General features: G+C 38.8%; 2 protein-coding genes and 1 non-coding gene across 3 annotated transcripts; 1 reads left to right on the plus strand and 2 right to left on the minus strand.

Annotated features, from left to right (window-relative positions):
• The first annotated feature begins 6 nt into the window (after nucleotides 1-6).
• Nucleotides 7-2,497, plus strand: LOC147849055 (uncharacterized). The gene is made up of 4 exons (XM_087337834.1): nucleotides 7-47; nucleotides 480-633; nucleotides 1,013-1,289; nucleotides 2,080-2,497. Exons 1-4 carry the CDS (start codon nucleotides 21-23, stop codon nucleotides 2,285-2,287), a joined length of 666 nt encoding a protein of 221 aa, XP_087193960.1. The 5' UTR covers nucleotides 7-20; the 3' UTR covers nucleotides 2,288-2,497.
• Nucleotides 2,498-3,490: 993 nt separating this feature from the next.
• Nucleotides 3,491-3,562, minus strand: TRNAW-CCA (transfer RNA tryptophan (anticodon CCA)). Its single transcript has one exon. It is a non-coding gene; the product is annotated as a tRNA-Trp (tRNA).
• Nucleotides 3,563-4,810: 1,248 nt separating this feature from the next.
• On the minus strand, nucleotides 4,811-10,341 carry LOC147849057 (solute carrier family 40 member 3, chloroplastic-like). Its single transcript, XM_087337835.1, has 13 exons — nucleotides 10,138-10,341; nucleotides 9,191-9,410; nucleotides 9,046-9,109; nucleotides 8,369-8,493; nucleotides 8,167-8,256; nucleotides 7,878-8,063; nucleotides 7,696-7,770; nucleotides 7,508-7,609; nucleotides 7,289-7,403; nucleotides 6,717-6,863; nucleotides 6,428-6,534; nucleotides 5,763-5,876; nucleotides 4,811-5,242 (listed from the first exon to the last, which is right to left on the minus strand). The coding sequence occupies exons 1-13, from the start codon at nucleotides 10,251-10,253 to the stop codon at nucleotides 4,928-4,930; spliced, it is 1,776 nt and encodes a 591-aa protein (XP_087193961.1). The 5' UTR covers nucleotides 10,254-10,341; the 3' UTR covers nucleotides 4,811-4,927.
• Between the last annotated feature and the right edge of the window lie 5,511 nt (nucleotides 10,342-15,852).

The raw sequence follows: 15,852 nt of genomic DNA on the forward strand, positions 1-15,852 counted from the left end.
CATCATATTCTAGCATCCGCATGGGATTATATGAACCTTTCAAAACAGTAAGAGAGATTTTGTATTTATTGTACGAGTAATCTACCTTCATTATACTATTGTGAATGCACAAATGTATGCATAGTACATAAAATATGTATGTGCATTACCAACATGCATGGCATACATGTAGCATATGTACGTGCATTACCTACATATGTGCAAACATACATGCATTACATAAATGCATGCTTACTGTACATACAATGCATATTACAATTGTACATCCATTGGTGCAAACATACATACAGTACATAAATGCATGCATACTATACATACAATGCATACATACAGTTGTACATCCATATGTGCAAGCATACATACAATACATAAATGCATGCATACTTGTACATACAATGCATATTACGATTGTACATCCATATGTATGTGAATACAAACATGCATAAGAACATGTTTTCTTTTTCTTTTTGTATCTCTAGGTTTTAGGGGGTAATGATCCAGCACATACACCATTATGGATCAAAGTTTCAGCTGGCGCTTGTGCTGGAATAATCGGGAGTGCCATTGCCAATCCAACTGATGTGGTGATGGTGAGAATGCAAGCACATTCAATTGTCAGCACAAGGCCCACAGGTATATGAGCCAAATCGCAATCTTGAGCACTTGATCTCGCTTTTTGTTTAGTTTTTACCAGAATTCCCAAAACTTTTGGATATCCCCCATGTTTATGGATATTTACTTGGAATATCCCCAAATTTTAGGACATTCAGCAGGATGCCCCAAAGTTTCAAAAACAATTGCCAGCATACCACCAATTTTTGTAGTAAAGAAGGGTATTATGGTAATGTTTCAAAACTTAGATGTATCTGATATATAGCAAGTAGATAACATGGTATCAAAACTTTACCACAACAGGGTATTCTGGTAAAAAGCTGAAAACTTAGGGATATAACATCCATTTAAAAGTTTGCGATATTATTTTTGTTGTAATGTGGTTGTAATATCATCCCAGGGGCTCACCCTACGTGGAATTATAGTGGTCCATTTCAAGCTTTTGCTTCGATTGCTCGAACAGAAGGGATAAATGGTCTCTACCGAGGGTTGATACCAACGATGCAAAGAGCCGCTTTGCTTAATGCAGCCCAAGCCCCAAGCTATGATCATGCGAAACATGCACTTCTCAATGCTGGAATCATGCAAGAAGGCATCTCATGCCATTTAGTGGCATCAATGGTTGCAGGACTCATGTCAGCAATCGTCATTGCACCGGTAGACCTTATCCGAACTAGGTAATGTTCTAAATTGGTAAATTCTGGGAGCAAAAAGTTTTCATCCAATACATGGAATATAGAAAATGCACACACTTTATTAATGTTGGAGGTTGTCATTGTAACAATACCAGCAGCTATTACCTCCAAACCACGTATTAAAAAAAGAATATGGTTGTGTAATTTGTTGGATCGTCTCAAATTTTTGAAATACATCAAATAAACACATGCTTTGTTATGGCCATAGGCATAACCTTAAGGAGTCAATAACTCCCGCCAGATTGTGGATGGACACATGGGAAGACAAGTCTATTTATGTAGCTATGTTATTTAGAGCTTCATGGTAGCTATTCTATGGTGTGGACCTAGAGTTTCATTGTTTGTAAGGCAGCACATGGATTTTGTGACATAGTTTTCTATGACCACCCTTTTAGGGGAAAAGTTTCATTGGTATATACCAAAAAACATTGAGCACCTTCTACAACAAATAAAACATCACAAAAGCATTGCAACAAACTTGAACACACAACCGCGAGGTCCTTACTTTACCATTCCTTCATGTTTATACATTTGATTTCCAATTATGATTAAAACTCATATGAATGAATGATGGCGATGCTTCCACCTTGCACTTTAGTATGTAATCTATTGCGTATTCAGGTCAAATCCCTATCAACACAAGTTTCATCATCTTATGTGAGGTCATGCAACAATTTCAAATCTAATCATCATTAACTTCTTGCCAACCTATAAAGCCAATAACTTTCACATTATGTGTCACATACTCCCTAACACTTTGTTTTCATCTTAGGATCATGCAACAAGCAATTCATCCCGATGGAAAAGGTGTGAGTTACACATCGACTCTTGATTGTTTTTGGAAAACGCTACAGTCTGAAGGATTGCAAGGCCTATATAAAGGATTCATACCTGTTTGGTTGAGAATCGGACCTCACACCATTGTGACCTTCTTCGTATTTGAGCAACTTAGAAAAAGCCTAGGCATATTGCCGCTATGATCAAACTTGAGGAGATGAAGACATTAAAGTTGTCAATTCATGTAATAAATGACCATTGAAGGAATTGTATACTTGTACCAATCCATTTGTTAAGTGGCCGTATTTGAGCAAACCCTAGACTCTAGATGAATGCAACAATTAGTACATAGGAATTACTTACAATTGTTTTTCTTGCAATTCTCACTCTCAGAATATATGAATGAGCTTTTTGGTATGTAGTTTCATAAGGAAGGGGAGAGTATATACATTTAACAAAAACAATATGTAGAAGTTTTTTTAAATTTTAACTCAATTGACACCACAAATGGTGAGAAAAATATAAAATCTTAAAAAAAAGAAAAGAGAAGAAGCACAACAAAGAAAATCAAATCAAATCAAAACTACAAGACAAATGATTGCAAGTGTTTTTATTGGAATCCGAACATCAGCTCCTTGGCATATCTTGGCCCCATCAAGGGGATATCATACTTTGCTGGTTAGAAAGCATGCAAGCATTTGGTGCTTTGCCAATGCTTGTTGAACCAATATAATAATGTTTGTTGCCCAATGCTTGTTGAACCAATATAATAATGTTTGTTGCCCAATGCTTGTTAAACCAATATAATAATGTTCATTGTCAATGCTTGTTGAACCAAGATAATGCTAATTGTCGATGCTTGTTAAACCAAGATAATGATCATTGCCTATGCTTGTTGAACCAAGATAATGATCATTGCCTATGCTTGTTGAACCAAGATAATGTTCCTTGCTGATAATTGTTGTACCACATAACTTTCATTGTCGATGCTAGTTGAACCAAGATATGATGTTCATTGCCGATGCTTGTTGAACCATATATAATGCTCATTCCCAATGCTTGTTGAACCAATATAAATTATTGTTCATTCTTGATCTAATTTCATAGCTCATGCTCCACGAATAAAAAGCAAAAGAATGCATCTTCTTCTTAAACATGTAAAGGGAAATTTGTTCAGTATTTTTTGGTTTCCCCCTTTTTCGTGTTCTTGGGGTGGGCATATATTGGGGCAAGGTGTTTGGAAAATGATGAAATAACGCTCTTGGGGAACCCTATACATATGTCAAAGTCATTCGAAATACTTTGGAATAAATAAATAAAAACAAGCCTTACACACCGCATGCATAAAAATAATAATAATGAGAAAACAGAAAACTAAAAGGATTTGTATAAAGCCGAATCAAAGTTGAACCCGACGTGAATCGAACACGCAACCTTCTGATCTGGAGTCAGACGCGCTACCATTGCGCCACGGATCCATAGTTATTGAATGATTAGTAAGTATAAAAAATATAGATGATTTCTATACACGCATCTTTAGCTCTAGAGGAACTCCTTGAGGCCTACTCTTTGTGTCCAGTTCTTCTTCGCTATATATATGTATTACAATTTACACACACTTTGTGTGTATTGAAAGTCCCGGAGACATTCTTTTCTACGCCAAGTTTCCCTTCGCCCATCACGTACTTCTTGTGTGTAATGCTTCATTGATTGCATATTCTCCATTATGCTTACGTGCCACAAAGCGTCGTATTTCTCCCAAATTTACGGGTGCAAAAGCCGATAACATCTCTCATACTTTCGTTGGTGATTCATGATCGCATAGTCTCTGTCTACCTCATCTCACTTTCTTGTGTCCCAATTGAGGCGTTCTCATTTCATCTTCTTCATCATATGCTTTGTGCATTCTGGTTGTTATCTTGGCATTCTCTTATGTAATAAGTTCCCATACATACCATTTTTCTTTCGTATAGCATTACCCGAATTTCTGTATAATGAACAAAGGCTCGCTACTTCTATTACATTGCCTGGTTGGATAATAACTGATTTAGGAAGCAAATACCATCAATATATCTTGTTTCATTTGATTGATGTTGAAACATTCCCATCCATCATTAGGGGTGACAATTTCCTTTTTAAATGTATTTCACATCAACACATGGTTACCAAATTTTTTTTGTTCTTAATGTGTTATATGTGCATTCATATACCTTCTTTGCATGTGCATGTTGATGCCGATGGTTAATGATAAACATCATTAATATTGTGTATCAATTGTTATTGAATGTCTAGACAAGTGTAGTGTGATTCTTGCACCTACACAATTTTCTTTGAAATGAATTCAACATCCACACATGGTCACCGAGTTTCTGCATTTGATATTCCCATCGGTGGCGCAACTTTGTTGTATTGACTCATATTCATTCAGTATTGGGTCCATTTCTACTCCCATGTAGTCAATACAAGTGGCTGGTAACAGCATTTCATCATCCAGGATTCCAATCAGAACACTGGATTGACAAACTGTTGCCTATCCTACCTTTTTTTTTGGGCTCCTATCATAGATACTAATGATGTAAGGCAAGTCCCTAAATATTGAAGACAATACATACCCCTTTTGTGATAAAATAAAAGTTTAAATGTAGAACTCCTTTACAAAGGCATCGTCAGGTACATAGTACACAGTCAAAGGTCCAAGTCCTAAGACAAGTCACTTTTTTCACGTCGAAATTCAGTATTTTCATTATACACAGCATTTCCTTACATTTTGTACGAACAAGAATCAGGGAGGAAAAATGTATATTACAATGCGTGGGAGACATTTTTCCCACAATTTTGTTTCTTCAGATTTCTAAAGGTTTGTATGTTGAACTCACGCGTTCAGTGAGATTGAATGATGCCTCATCAGAAACATTTGACATCCACCGATAGTATAGAGTAGCCGCTCCAATTACTGCAGCCATAGAAAGGGCAGCCAAACTCCCAAAGTGTGAAACATCGTTTGCAATGATTGCCACACCCAAAATCAAAAGCTCGGCAAAGCTTGCCAGGGACACTTCCGTGGTTCCTACACTGTTTGCTTGTGAATGGTGTACTGCAGTTTGTAAGATCTGTCCTCCTACTATATCGTATGTGAAATGACCCAAGCGAGAAAGCACCTTTACCACAATAATAAAAGGCAAGCCTTCAGATTCCATGTGCCCATTTTCAGTTCACCGATGAGAAATTATCGTATTATATATATACCCCTCCATTTTTGTGAAAAAGTACTAAAAAATTACCCCTTGGGTATGTAGGATTAATCATTGCTTATATCAGCAGTATAATTAATGTTAGTTAGCTATTATTAGATTGAATAATTAGTGATTAAATAGGCTGATTAGTTACCTAATAATCAATAAGTAGATTAATCAGTACCCTATTAATTGTTAGAACCAAATCACTCGCTGACTAAGCCTAATCAAAATTAGAGGGGTACTTATTATGGGTTTTTGGCCGTTTTAATAAAGGGAGAAGCATTCAAATATCAACTAATCAGTCATCTGATCAATCATTAGAAACCAAATCAAATCACTGACTAATCCATATTTTAATTCTAAGGGTAACTTTGATCATTTTTAGAAAGTCAAGGGGAGTATTCTGATCAAATATGCAAAGAAACATGACGGAATCACTCACAATTACTAGGAGAAAGAATGTGAGCGAGCTGGGATGAGATAGCGAATTGCTCCAATAGATCAATACAGCTACAGCGAGCAATGATGCTTGAAGTACTAGCCCGACCGCACCTGCCTGCTCCCATGAAAAGGTGCTTTTGAAGTCAATATCAAACAACATGTTACATGCATGCAGAACACAGTGCGACGCCATGACTTATAACATTCTGGGACGGGTTCAGTATAGGATGTTTACATCTGGGACCAGGAGAAATCAGTCCTCATTCATTATGGTAACTATGAAGCAACAAATCAAAAGGAGACAACACCCAAATACCCCCAACTTTCTGGTTCAAGTATTGTGTTGAGATTTCAAACGTTCATCAGAATACCCCTCTTTCTGTACAAAACCGATTCCCACCATATAGGAGTGTTGTGAATTTTTTTGAAGTTACCAGTTATGCAAAATGCCTAACAATTTCATGACATTACTACTAGCAAATCAGGCAATTGTGAGTATTTTTAGGGGTCTTCTGATAAAATAACCCAACAAGTTGGCAACATTTGGGTGCTTGCAGAAACATTATAGATTCAGCACAAAAAATTATATAGACTTCCTTTCCTAAATTTTTTACTTCTCTTTAAATCTATAGGCTTTACAAATAAAATTTCAAACAACAAACATACTCTGAGAACTCCAACCCTTCGAACCAAAGCTGCAGAAAGAAAAGTTGCACCAAATCCCATCAATGCTGCCATCCCACTAAATGCTCCGATAATGGATGGATTCAATCCTAAAATGTGAGTTAACAAAAAGAATGCTTAATATATTTTCTAGATCAGAATACTCCATATTCGTAAACAAGAACGCTGGTTAACACTACTTTTCTATACTTTGTTTTTGGAGACATAATACCAAAAAACATGTAGTAAAATAGCATCATTCATTTAATATCGACAGGATCTATGTATGTACCTTTTTGTGTCAGAAACGATGTCATGAGGCTTCCTGGAGCTAAACCAATATTGAAATACAGGAATACAGCTGCTAAACTAGCAGGTAAGGCTGGCTGAGACAAGTATTGTGACCATCCAACCTTGAACATTCGTAGACGCCCGCCATCTGCATTAATGATACACGTCAAATAAAGAACTAGGATTACCCTATGTAATTATTTTGTGAGTGTGTGTCTGCATGCATAAGTTTTAGAAGACCAGATATAATAATAGTTTGGGCTTAGATGCACTGGAGTGGGTAATAAATATAAGTTAACTCCAAAATGTATTTGGTTCCATTCTTCCTATATCTTGAAATGTAACAATTATGGATATCCCACCAAAAACATATATATCGAAGCTAGCAAACCAGCCTAGCTAGCTTCATGAATTTGTATGGAAAGTTCTTAACAAATTTGCAATCCAAAGGCAGTAATATTAGAAAGAGATCTTGAATAAAATAATGCACTCCGTGACAACAACAAAACATCAGCTATTAGATTTAGGCCTCTCTTGAAGAAAATTTTAAGAACAAATTGTATTTCTTAATACCTTGGTTCACTGAGCATTTCTCCAATGTGTGTGGCATACTTCCAGTAAATTTAAATATTTTTGGCCGATCTAGTACATTTTTCGATAACTTGTTCGTACAGAGCACCAGTAAGATCTGTATCATTCGATCTATGAGTCCATGTATAAGCACCATTGAGGTAATTGGACAATACAATAGAAAACGTGTTAAACTGCAAATGATCGACCAACTGAGCTCACCAAAACTGGAAGAGATCCAATCATAATTGCAATAGCTAGCCTCAAACAAGCCGCAGGGTCATACTTGGCCAGTAATATACCATATAATGAAGTTCCTGTCATCTACATAAGATCAAGAATTTTGTTACATCAGTTCAGTAAGAAGAGATTTAGATATCATTATGCTCTATTAAGTGGAAGAAGCTCACCTCGCAAAGAAGATCAACTCTACAAAGCATTGCATTTGCATCAGCAAGAGCAATAGGACGATTTGCACCCGCCAACTAAATTCCAAATAACATGATTTATGATGTGATTTATCATGTCTCTCTCATGTAATTCATCATATTTCAGAAAAAACAAGGTTAAAGCTATAGATAAGAGACTGTACCAACACAACCCAGTCACGTTCAAATGCCACTCCACTTGCTAGTCCAGTTAACCTCTCTATGGCTTGCATTGCTACTAATATAAGAAACCATGGTTGTTGGAGTAAAGCAGATGTAGAATTAGCTGAGACTACATGATTCCGGAGTGCATAAATAATTGCTCCGGCTGAAATCAACTGTGCAACTGTCTGAGATAAAAAAAACATAAATATTATTCATTCAATGAGTATTTACAATTTACTGGTGTCCATCAACGGAAGGAGGCTATCTATCTCTAGAAATTTGAAGTACCTGTATAATGCTAAGGACATTGAATGCAAAGACACGAGGAAGTGTATCCATTTTCGCACCAATCCATGGCCCACCGATAAATATTACTAACTGTATGCAAATAACTTGATTATTACCCAATCTCTTGGTGTCAAGTAAAAGGAAAAACGCTTGACAGATATTTTCCATATACAACTGATGATGTGAATGTGATGCATAATACCTTGCTCACAAAACTAACAACGGCAACCGGAAGTAAACTGTCATGCAGAAGTGCAACGGCCGACGGCCATGCAAAGTTCCATATTTGCTCCACGAAATTTCCGGCAAAAAAGCTTGCATACAAGGCTGTAAGAAAGAACTAAAGTGTCTATACTTTATAATAAGGTATCATGACAACAAGATAAGTAGACGTGCATGCATTGAGTAGCCATTATGTGGATATACTAACTTATCATATAGCCATTGGAGGAAATGCTCAACAGTAAGCATACCATGGAGACAGATGTGTAAGAACATTTCTTTAGAGGTCTCTGGTACTACCAAGGAGAGATTCCTCGATGTGAAGAGCTCCAATATAGGGATACAACATCAACAGATATCTTCGGTAAGAAGAGTACGAATTGTAATGAGTAGATGACAATTGACAACTCATCAACTTGGTAATATTGGTCATGGGGCTTCATGCATAAGCCCTCTAAACGTGAGTGAACCCTTTACAATAGCAAGATGAATTACCATCCGCAACTGAATTGCTAAGCTTACGTATCTCAATCAAGATGATAGAATGGGCAACAGAAAGTTAACAAGTATATCAAGTTACATATTAAAAAGTGTGACAATCAGAGAGGTATGTTATGTACTCATAACTTTGAGAAAAACAAATTAGAACGAACTTACCATAGAGACCTTCAGGGTGTGCAGGGGTTGCTGCCAAAGCCTCTTGCTCTTCCAAAGATTGTACCTAAATATAACTAAATGCAAATGTTAGCCTCTAGGGAGGGGGCATTAAACATCGAATGATTCAATAGGAATTGTCATATACATGTAATGAAGGCAAGGGAACAAGTTGAGGACTGGCTTCATTATCGGATGTCACTGCATTAGTCCCTTCATTGCTGTTTGCTTCCACACTCGATGTCAGAACAGTTCTCTCTAGTTGATGATGAGAGTCTTGTGGTAGCTCATCATCATCTGTGATGATTTGTGTTGAATCCACAAACAATTCTCGATGAAAACTTTGTGTTGTAAGTCTCAATCTTCGGCTACATAGTCCCAAAATACATCATATTACGATAAGCATGAGCAAACCCCCCTTTTTAAAAATAAAAAGCAAAATAATGAGTAGTCTTGGGACATTTTTCCCACTATGATTCCCATATTGTGCATCGGCATGTTTTTATTATTTTTCATGAATCTTCCACATTGTGCACAGAAACCTCATGATCTAAATTAGTGCTGGAATACGTGATACAGGAGAGTGAGCTCAATGTAAGCCCAGAAAAAAGATTTCTAACTAGGGTTAGCATCTAAAATGAGCAACCTGAAAACATGTAACGATTAGCAGAAAAGCGTTACCCATTCAACTGAATTAGTCAAATCAAATCTCATGCATAATAAGATTTTCAGAAAAATCAAAATGAACGCCACTCAACGCAAAGAAAACCCAGCAATGGAAAGCAAACATAAATAACAAGGAATTGCTTTACAAAGTAGGTTTTCCTTATCCATACAGGAAAGCTTAATTATACATAGCCCAGGTAGGGTTATAGAAAATAAACCGCCTAAAACCCAATAAATAAGAGGAAGCAAAAACCAACTAAAAAAGAAGGGGTTTTTACATACCCATTCGACTAAATTAATCGAGGCAAAAGCAATTACATAAAAAATCCTACCCAAAATGTTAATTATCCCAAGAAGAAGAAGAAGAATACACAGAAACTCAACAATGAAAAACAACTAAAAACGGAAAGAAGAAGTCGTTTCACTTACCAATTCAATGGTGGGAGAGACCATTTCTTTTGAGAATAGACCAAAAACTTCTTTTTCTGGTGACGAAGGAGAAGAAGATGAGGAACAGTGCAGAAAGAGAGTGAAGAGGCGGCCATGGCGATATGGCCTTCAACTGAAGAAAAGTATCAGAAATCATGCGGCCAAGGGGGAATGGAATGGATCTACGGAATCAAAACGAGAAGTTCTACTGTCTCTCCAGAAGAATATAAGGGAGGAATTCGGTAATCTCTTCTTCTCCTGCTGCTGCTCTTCTTCTATCTGTTGGTCGGTCTCACAGATTCTTCTTCTTATTGCGATTCCATGGCTCCTTCTTCTGCCTCTTGCTTTTCTGCCACAGACAAACAAAGGCTTTGGTACCTGTAGGTATAAAACAGGGGGAAGGAAAGAGAAGAATGGGTGGATATGGCTGCTTGGGATGTGTGTCCTCCCTCCCTCCATCCAAAATCTTCCTTCAAATCAGTGAATGAATGAATGGGTGGGTGGGGCCCTTGGAATAAAAGACCCCCAGACTCAAAGACCCCCAGACTCCCATCCATTTATTTGGCCCCAAATTGACCTCCTCCTTTGTTGCCCGCCCCCCCCCCCACCAGAGCGCAGACACCTCGGAATCCTGACCTTCAATTTAGTGAATGAATGAATGAATGAATGAATGATGAATGGGTGGGTGGCCTTGGAATAAGACCCTACACTCCCATCCATTTATCTGGCCCCAGATTGACCTCCTCCTCTGTTGCCTACTTGACTAGAGAGCAGACTACTCGGAATCCTGACCTTCAAATCAGTGAATGAAATGAATGAATGAATGATTGGGTGGGTGGGTGACCTCGGAATAAGACCCCAGACTCCATCCATTTATCTGGCCCAGATTGTCCATACAAACCTCCTCCAACTGTTGCCCGCTCGACTAGAAAGAGCAGACTGTTTGGAATCCTGACCTCTTCTTGCCTTCATCCCTCCCTCCTTATCTCCATAAACACTCGTGCTCTTCATCACCTTCACACTGTGATCTAGAGTGGTCTTCTTCGACTTCCAAATTCCCTCCCCTTTGACACCTTTCTGGAGCTCTATGGTCGCACATCCTGACACTTATACAACTAAGGATTGGTAGATTATGTTTGCCCCTCCTCCTCCTCATCATCATCACATTAGTCAAACAAAGCATCGTAAGTCCATAAAGCATAATGCATCAGGTGAACAATGTTTGAGAGGGGTAGAAGGATAAGCAAAAGGAAGACAGAGTACTCCATGTGCCTTTCAAGTACCAGAGTATCCACTTGATCGCGGTCCAGTGTTCTCTTCCCGAATTGCTCATGAACTGGCTAACCACTCCGACAACATATCTGATATTCACCCAGGTACACACCATTACATACATCAAGCTTCCGATGGCAGAGGCATATGGTATCTTCATCATCTCCACATACACCAGTAGTATCAAGAAGTCACCTCCGTTGAGCTTCTTCACAAATACGCAGTGGTCGGCCTGCGTCTTGTGGTATCCTTGATCGTTCATGAAGGATTCGAACTTCCGGTACCATTGGCAGGGAGTTTGCTTCAGTCTATATAAGCTCTTCTTCAACCGGCACACCAGGTGCTCCTTCCCTTTCTTGACGAATCCTTCTGGTTGTTGCATGTAGATCTCTTCTTCGAAGCTTTCCGGCTCCCCTCGTCAGTTAGTAAAACGTGCTCTACATCATAAAATCTTCGGGGGGCTCTTCTCTCCCTGAGAGGATATCTTCTTCCTTGGTCTTCGGCCACCGGTTCCTCTGTTTATTCTTCATCTGAATCTGATTCGGGGTCTTGTTCAATTCCGGTGTCCAATTCTTCCTCTTCTTTGGTCGATTTGGTTTCTTGTCTGAATCCGGCCGGTTCTTTGAGTATCATCCGACTTCCGACCGGATGAGTCCTTGTATCTTCTGACTGATTTCGGTCGATCGACCCAGAGTCCATTATCTTTTTCTCCGACTCCCAGTTGGCAATGTTCTTGTTATCCATGAAGACAATGTCTCGACTCGGCAAGACCTTCTTATTGACCAAGTCCCACACTCGATAGCCGAACTCATCATGAACATGTTCACGTTCACAAGTAGAAGGATCACGAAAAATGGAAGGATAAGGAATATCCCGTTTGATTTTAGTAGTTTTTCAGTGATATTACAAAACACATTGATACCCGTATCATACATTCTCAAATATACTATGAAAAAGGTTGAAAATCCACCATTTTCGTGATTTAAAAAAGAAAGAAAGAAGAGGAATTTCAAAACGTTTAGGGTTTAATTTATTTCACAAACTTTACAACCAATGTTTTTTATAAGAAGCGATATTCATAGGAATCAAATGAATTCAAAACACATGCTTTTATATTACTCGATTTGTTACAAGTGGAAAGTAGTTACACTTAATAGCCAAAAATACATTCATGATCACTCCTTTACGGAGAATCATTACTATAACTAATAGATAATGAGGATTCTTCCTCGTCATCCTTGGATGTACCAATCAATGCATTATCTTCATCATAAACCAAATGGTGTGACTCTAGATTATATGCAACTGATCTCGTTTGCCTTTGACTCGAGCCACCTTGTAGACCTAGTAATTTTTCTTTTATTATATCTATTGTTGACTTCCTTAAACATCCAACTTTTGTAAGCGTGAAGTCGTACATGATCATATCCACATTAGAGATGTCAAGGGTTGAGGTGTTACAAATGTTTCGCTTCCTCTTCCTACCTCCCCTTGTCGTTGGGCATTCAATCATCTCCAATGTATACTTACCTGTAAAAGCATTTTCTCTTCTAATGTTGTAGAAATGCACTTTGATCGACTTGATCGTGTTTTCTATTTCATGCATTAGAACTTCTAAAATTTTACCAATCCAAAATTGGTGGCCATGTGAGTTCTCATCAACAAGTGTTGCAATCAACATCCCTGCCGCGAGCTCTTGCAAATTGCCTTGCCATCTAGCTTCAACTGCTTTGGTCATCCTTGGTCCCACATAAATGTCTCTTTGTTGTGGATGGACCAAACTATCATTAATTGCATTTGTTGGTTGCTCTGGAGTATTATTTACACGATCATGTTGTAGCGACCATGTGAATGGCGTTTTCAAGGTCCAATTATCACCAGATACACAATTGTCAATAATTCATTTCTGATCACCAAAAAATACATCCCACCATGATGTGTCTTGTTGTGAGACATATTTCTTTGCGCCCTCAATATGCTTTCTTTTTTCTGTTAAGGCTTGGAGCCATAGGTGTTTTTGTTCCGATACCAAGTCACTATGCAACTGTCTTTTCTTCTCAATTGGAATTTGTTTAGCTCCATGGACTATTGTACTCGGCATACAAAGTAAGAACTAGCAACCACCTTCAGGTTCCCATTTTGTAGAAGATGAATATTGTTTGGCATACAAAAGCGTAGAACCACTTATTTCGTTTTTCTTTATCATAAAAATGTGATTGAAGCTATATTGTTTAACTGGGCAAGCACTTAACATTCCCAACACCCCCATTTGATATATATCTCTTAAAGTCATATACCTCCTTCAAGTGTAACCCTTTTGGGTGTGGTGTATATGCATCACAAATGACATCAAATAGTTTTGGTAATGTGAAATCATCATGCCGAGACAACTGTCTGGAGAATGTGCTAAACATTTGATCTATATAATCATGTGTGTGGCCAACCAAAAGAAAATTTACTTTCACTTTTCTAAACAATCCTTGGTTGACCAACATACTTAGATAGCTAAACACAATTGAATTTGCTCTCTTGTCCAAGGAATATCCTTGGATGATCGTTGTATCCAAGGAATATGCATGGTTGGGACTTCAGATTCAACTTTTCTCTCTTGTCCTTTGCAACATGCATGTAAGCGAGACAACCGAACACCTTTAGATGTTGGTAAGACACTTCTTTACCGGTCTATACTCTTTGTGGTGTGTCCATGTCCAAGGGCTTTGAGGGTGATCTATTTATCACATGTCGTTGTCTTGAGTGGTGAGACCCACAACTTCCGGCTATGGTCGTCTATGAACGTCACGAAGTACTGAGATCGGGCATGTGACTTCGTGTCCACTTGGCATACATTGGTATGTACAAGTTCTAGTGGTGCATTCCATCTCGACGGTGGTCTCGACTAGAAAGAGGTTTGGTTCTGCTTGCCGGCCAAGCAATCAGTGCACTTCTCAAGATGCACGTCTTTCACCTTCGGAAAGAGGTTATCTTCGGCAAGTCTTCTCATCCCTTTCTGGCTCACCAACATTTTCGGATGCCACGTTCACTTCGTCCCGGCATATCCGGGCATGCATCAGGTACAATGCGTTGATCTTCCGGGCTCGGGCCATGATTAGGCTTCCTTTGCAAAACTTCATGATTCCGTTCTGTTAGGAATATGTCCCTCCAGTGGGAGGAGCCGACTGTTCGGAGAGAGCCGACTATTCGGAGAGAGCCGACAGTCGAAGACAAGGAACAACCGACTGATCGGATGAGTTGGTTGATTAGTGAGACTATTATTAATACTAGATAATAATAGGAATGACAGTAGTAGTGGCTACATTTGTAAATAGCCCATTTAGGGTATGAGTATAAATACACTTAGGGCAAGTTGCGAGAGTGTGTGAAGTGAGAACAGTGTGTGTGATCCTCCGTTGTAGTTAACGATAGAGAAGTGTGTGAGAACGTGATGTGAGTCTGTGTGAGCGGCGATATAGTTGTGTTCTGTAACAGCATACGCCAAGAGCCCTGCGCGGCTGATACACTCGGTGTAGAGAGTGTTATACTCTAATCTCGTTATTGTATATCCACTGTATAGTGAAGCTCCGCTCTCCATGGTTTTCTCTCGCTTTAGGGTTTTCACGTAAAATCTGTGCACATTTTCTTCTATGTTTCTGAACTGTGTATTTCAGCGCATTCCTTCTTGTGGATTGTCGATTCGTTTCTCAACAAACTGGTATCAGAGCTTGAGGTGCAAGCATGGAAGGAGGTGTGAGTGGCTTCCCAGGAATGATAGTTCTAAACTCTCAGAACTTTGCAAACTGGAAGATAAAGATGGAGGACCTTCTCCTAGTCAAAGACCTGTATGAGCCGATCGACAGAGTAGAAATACCCATGGGGATATTAGAGTCGGAATGGAAACTTCTTAACAGAAAGGTTGTGGCCACCATCCGACAGTGCGTCAATGTAAGTGTCCTTCAACATGTGGCGAACGACACAAATGCCCATGGGATGTGGTAGAAGCTATCAAGTCTATATGAGAGGAAGAACGCCCTCAATAAAACCTCATTGATGAGAAAGATCGTACGGTTGAAATACAGAGACGGTGACAACATTGTCGAACACATCAACACATTCATGGGGTATGTAAATCAACTTGCTGCAACCAAGTTTCCCCTCGATGATGCCATGCAGGCCATCTTGCTGATGTGCATACTGCCAGATAGTTGGGAGAACTTGGTGGTTACTGTCAACACCTCCTATCAAGAAGAGAAACTGCCTTTACAAGTTGTGAAGACAAGCATCTTGAACGACGAAGCAAGAAGGAAGGACAAGGGTGTCCTAGTTCACTCAGAATCAAATCGGACTCAACACATCAGTAGAGGGAGGAATCGGCAAAGAAGTCCACCAAGGAGAGAAAAGTCTCAAGCCAGGTCGAAGTCTAGAGGTAAGCTCGTGTGCTTCTATTGT

This window comes from Azolla caroliniana, unplaced genomic scaffold (assembly GCF_043228905.1).
Source record: "Azolla caroliniana isolate FFs.n. ecotype wild unplaced genomic scaffold, voAzoCaro1.0.p SCAF_138, whole genome shotgun sequence".
Lineage (NCBI taxonomy): Eukaryota > Viridiplantae > Streptophyta > Polypodiopsida > Salviniales > Salviniaceae > Azolla > Azolla caroliniana.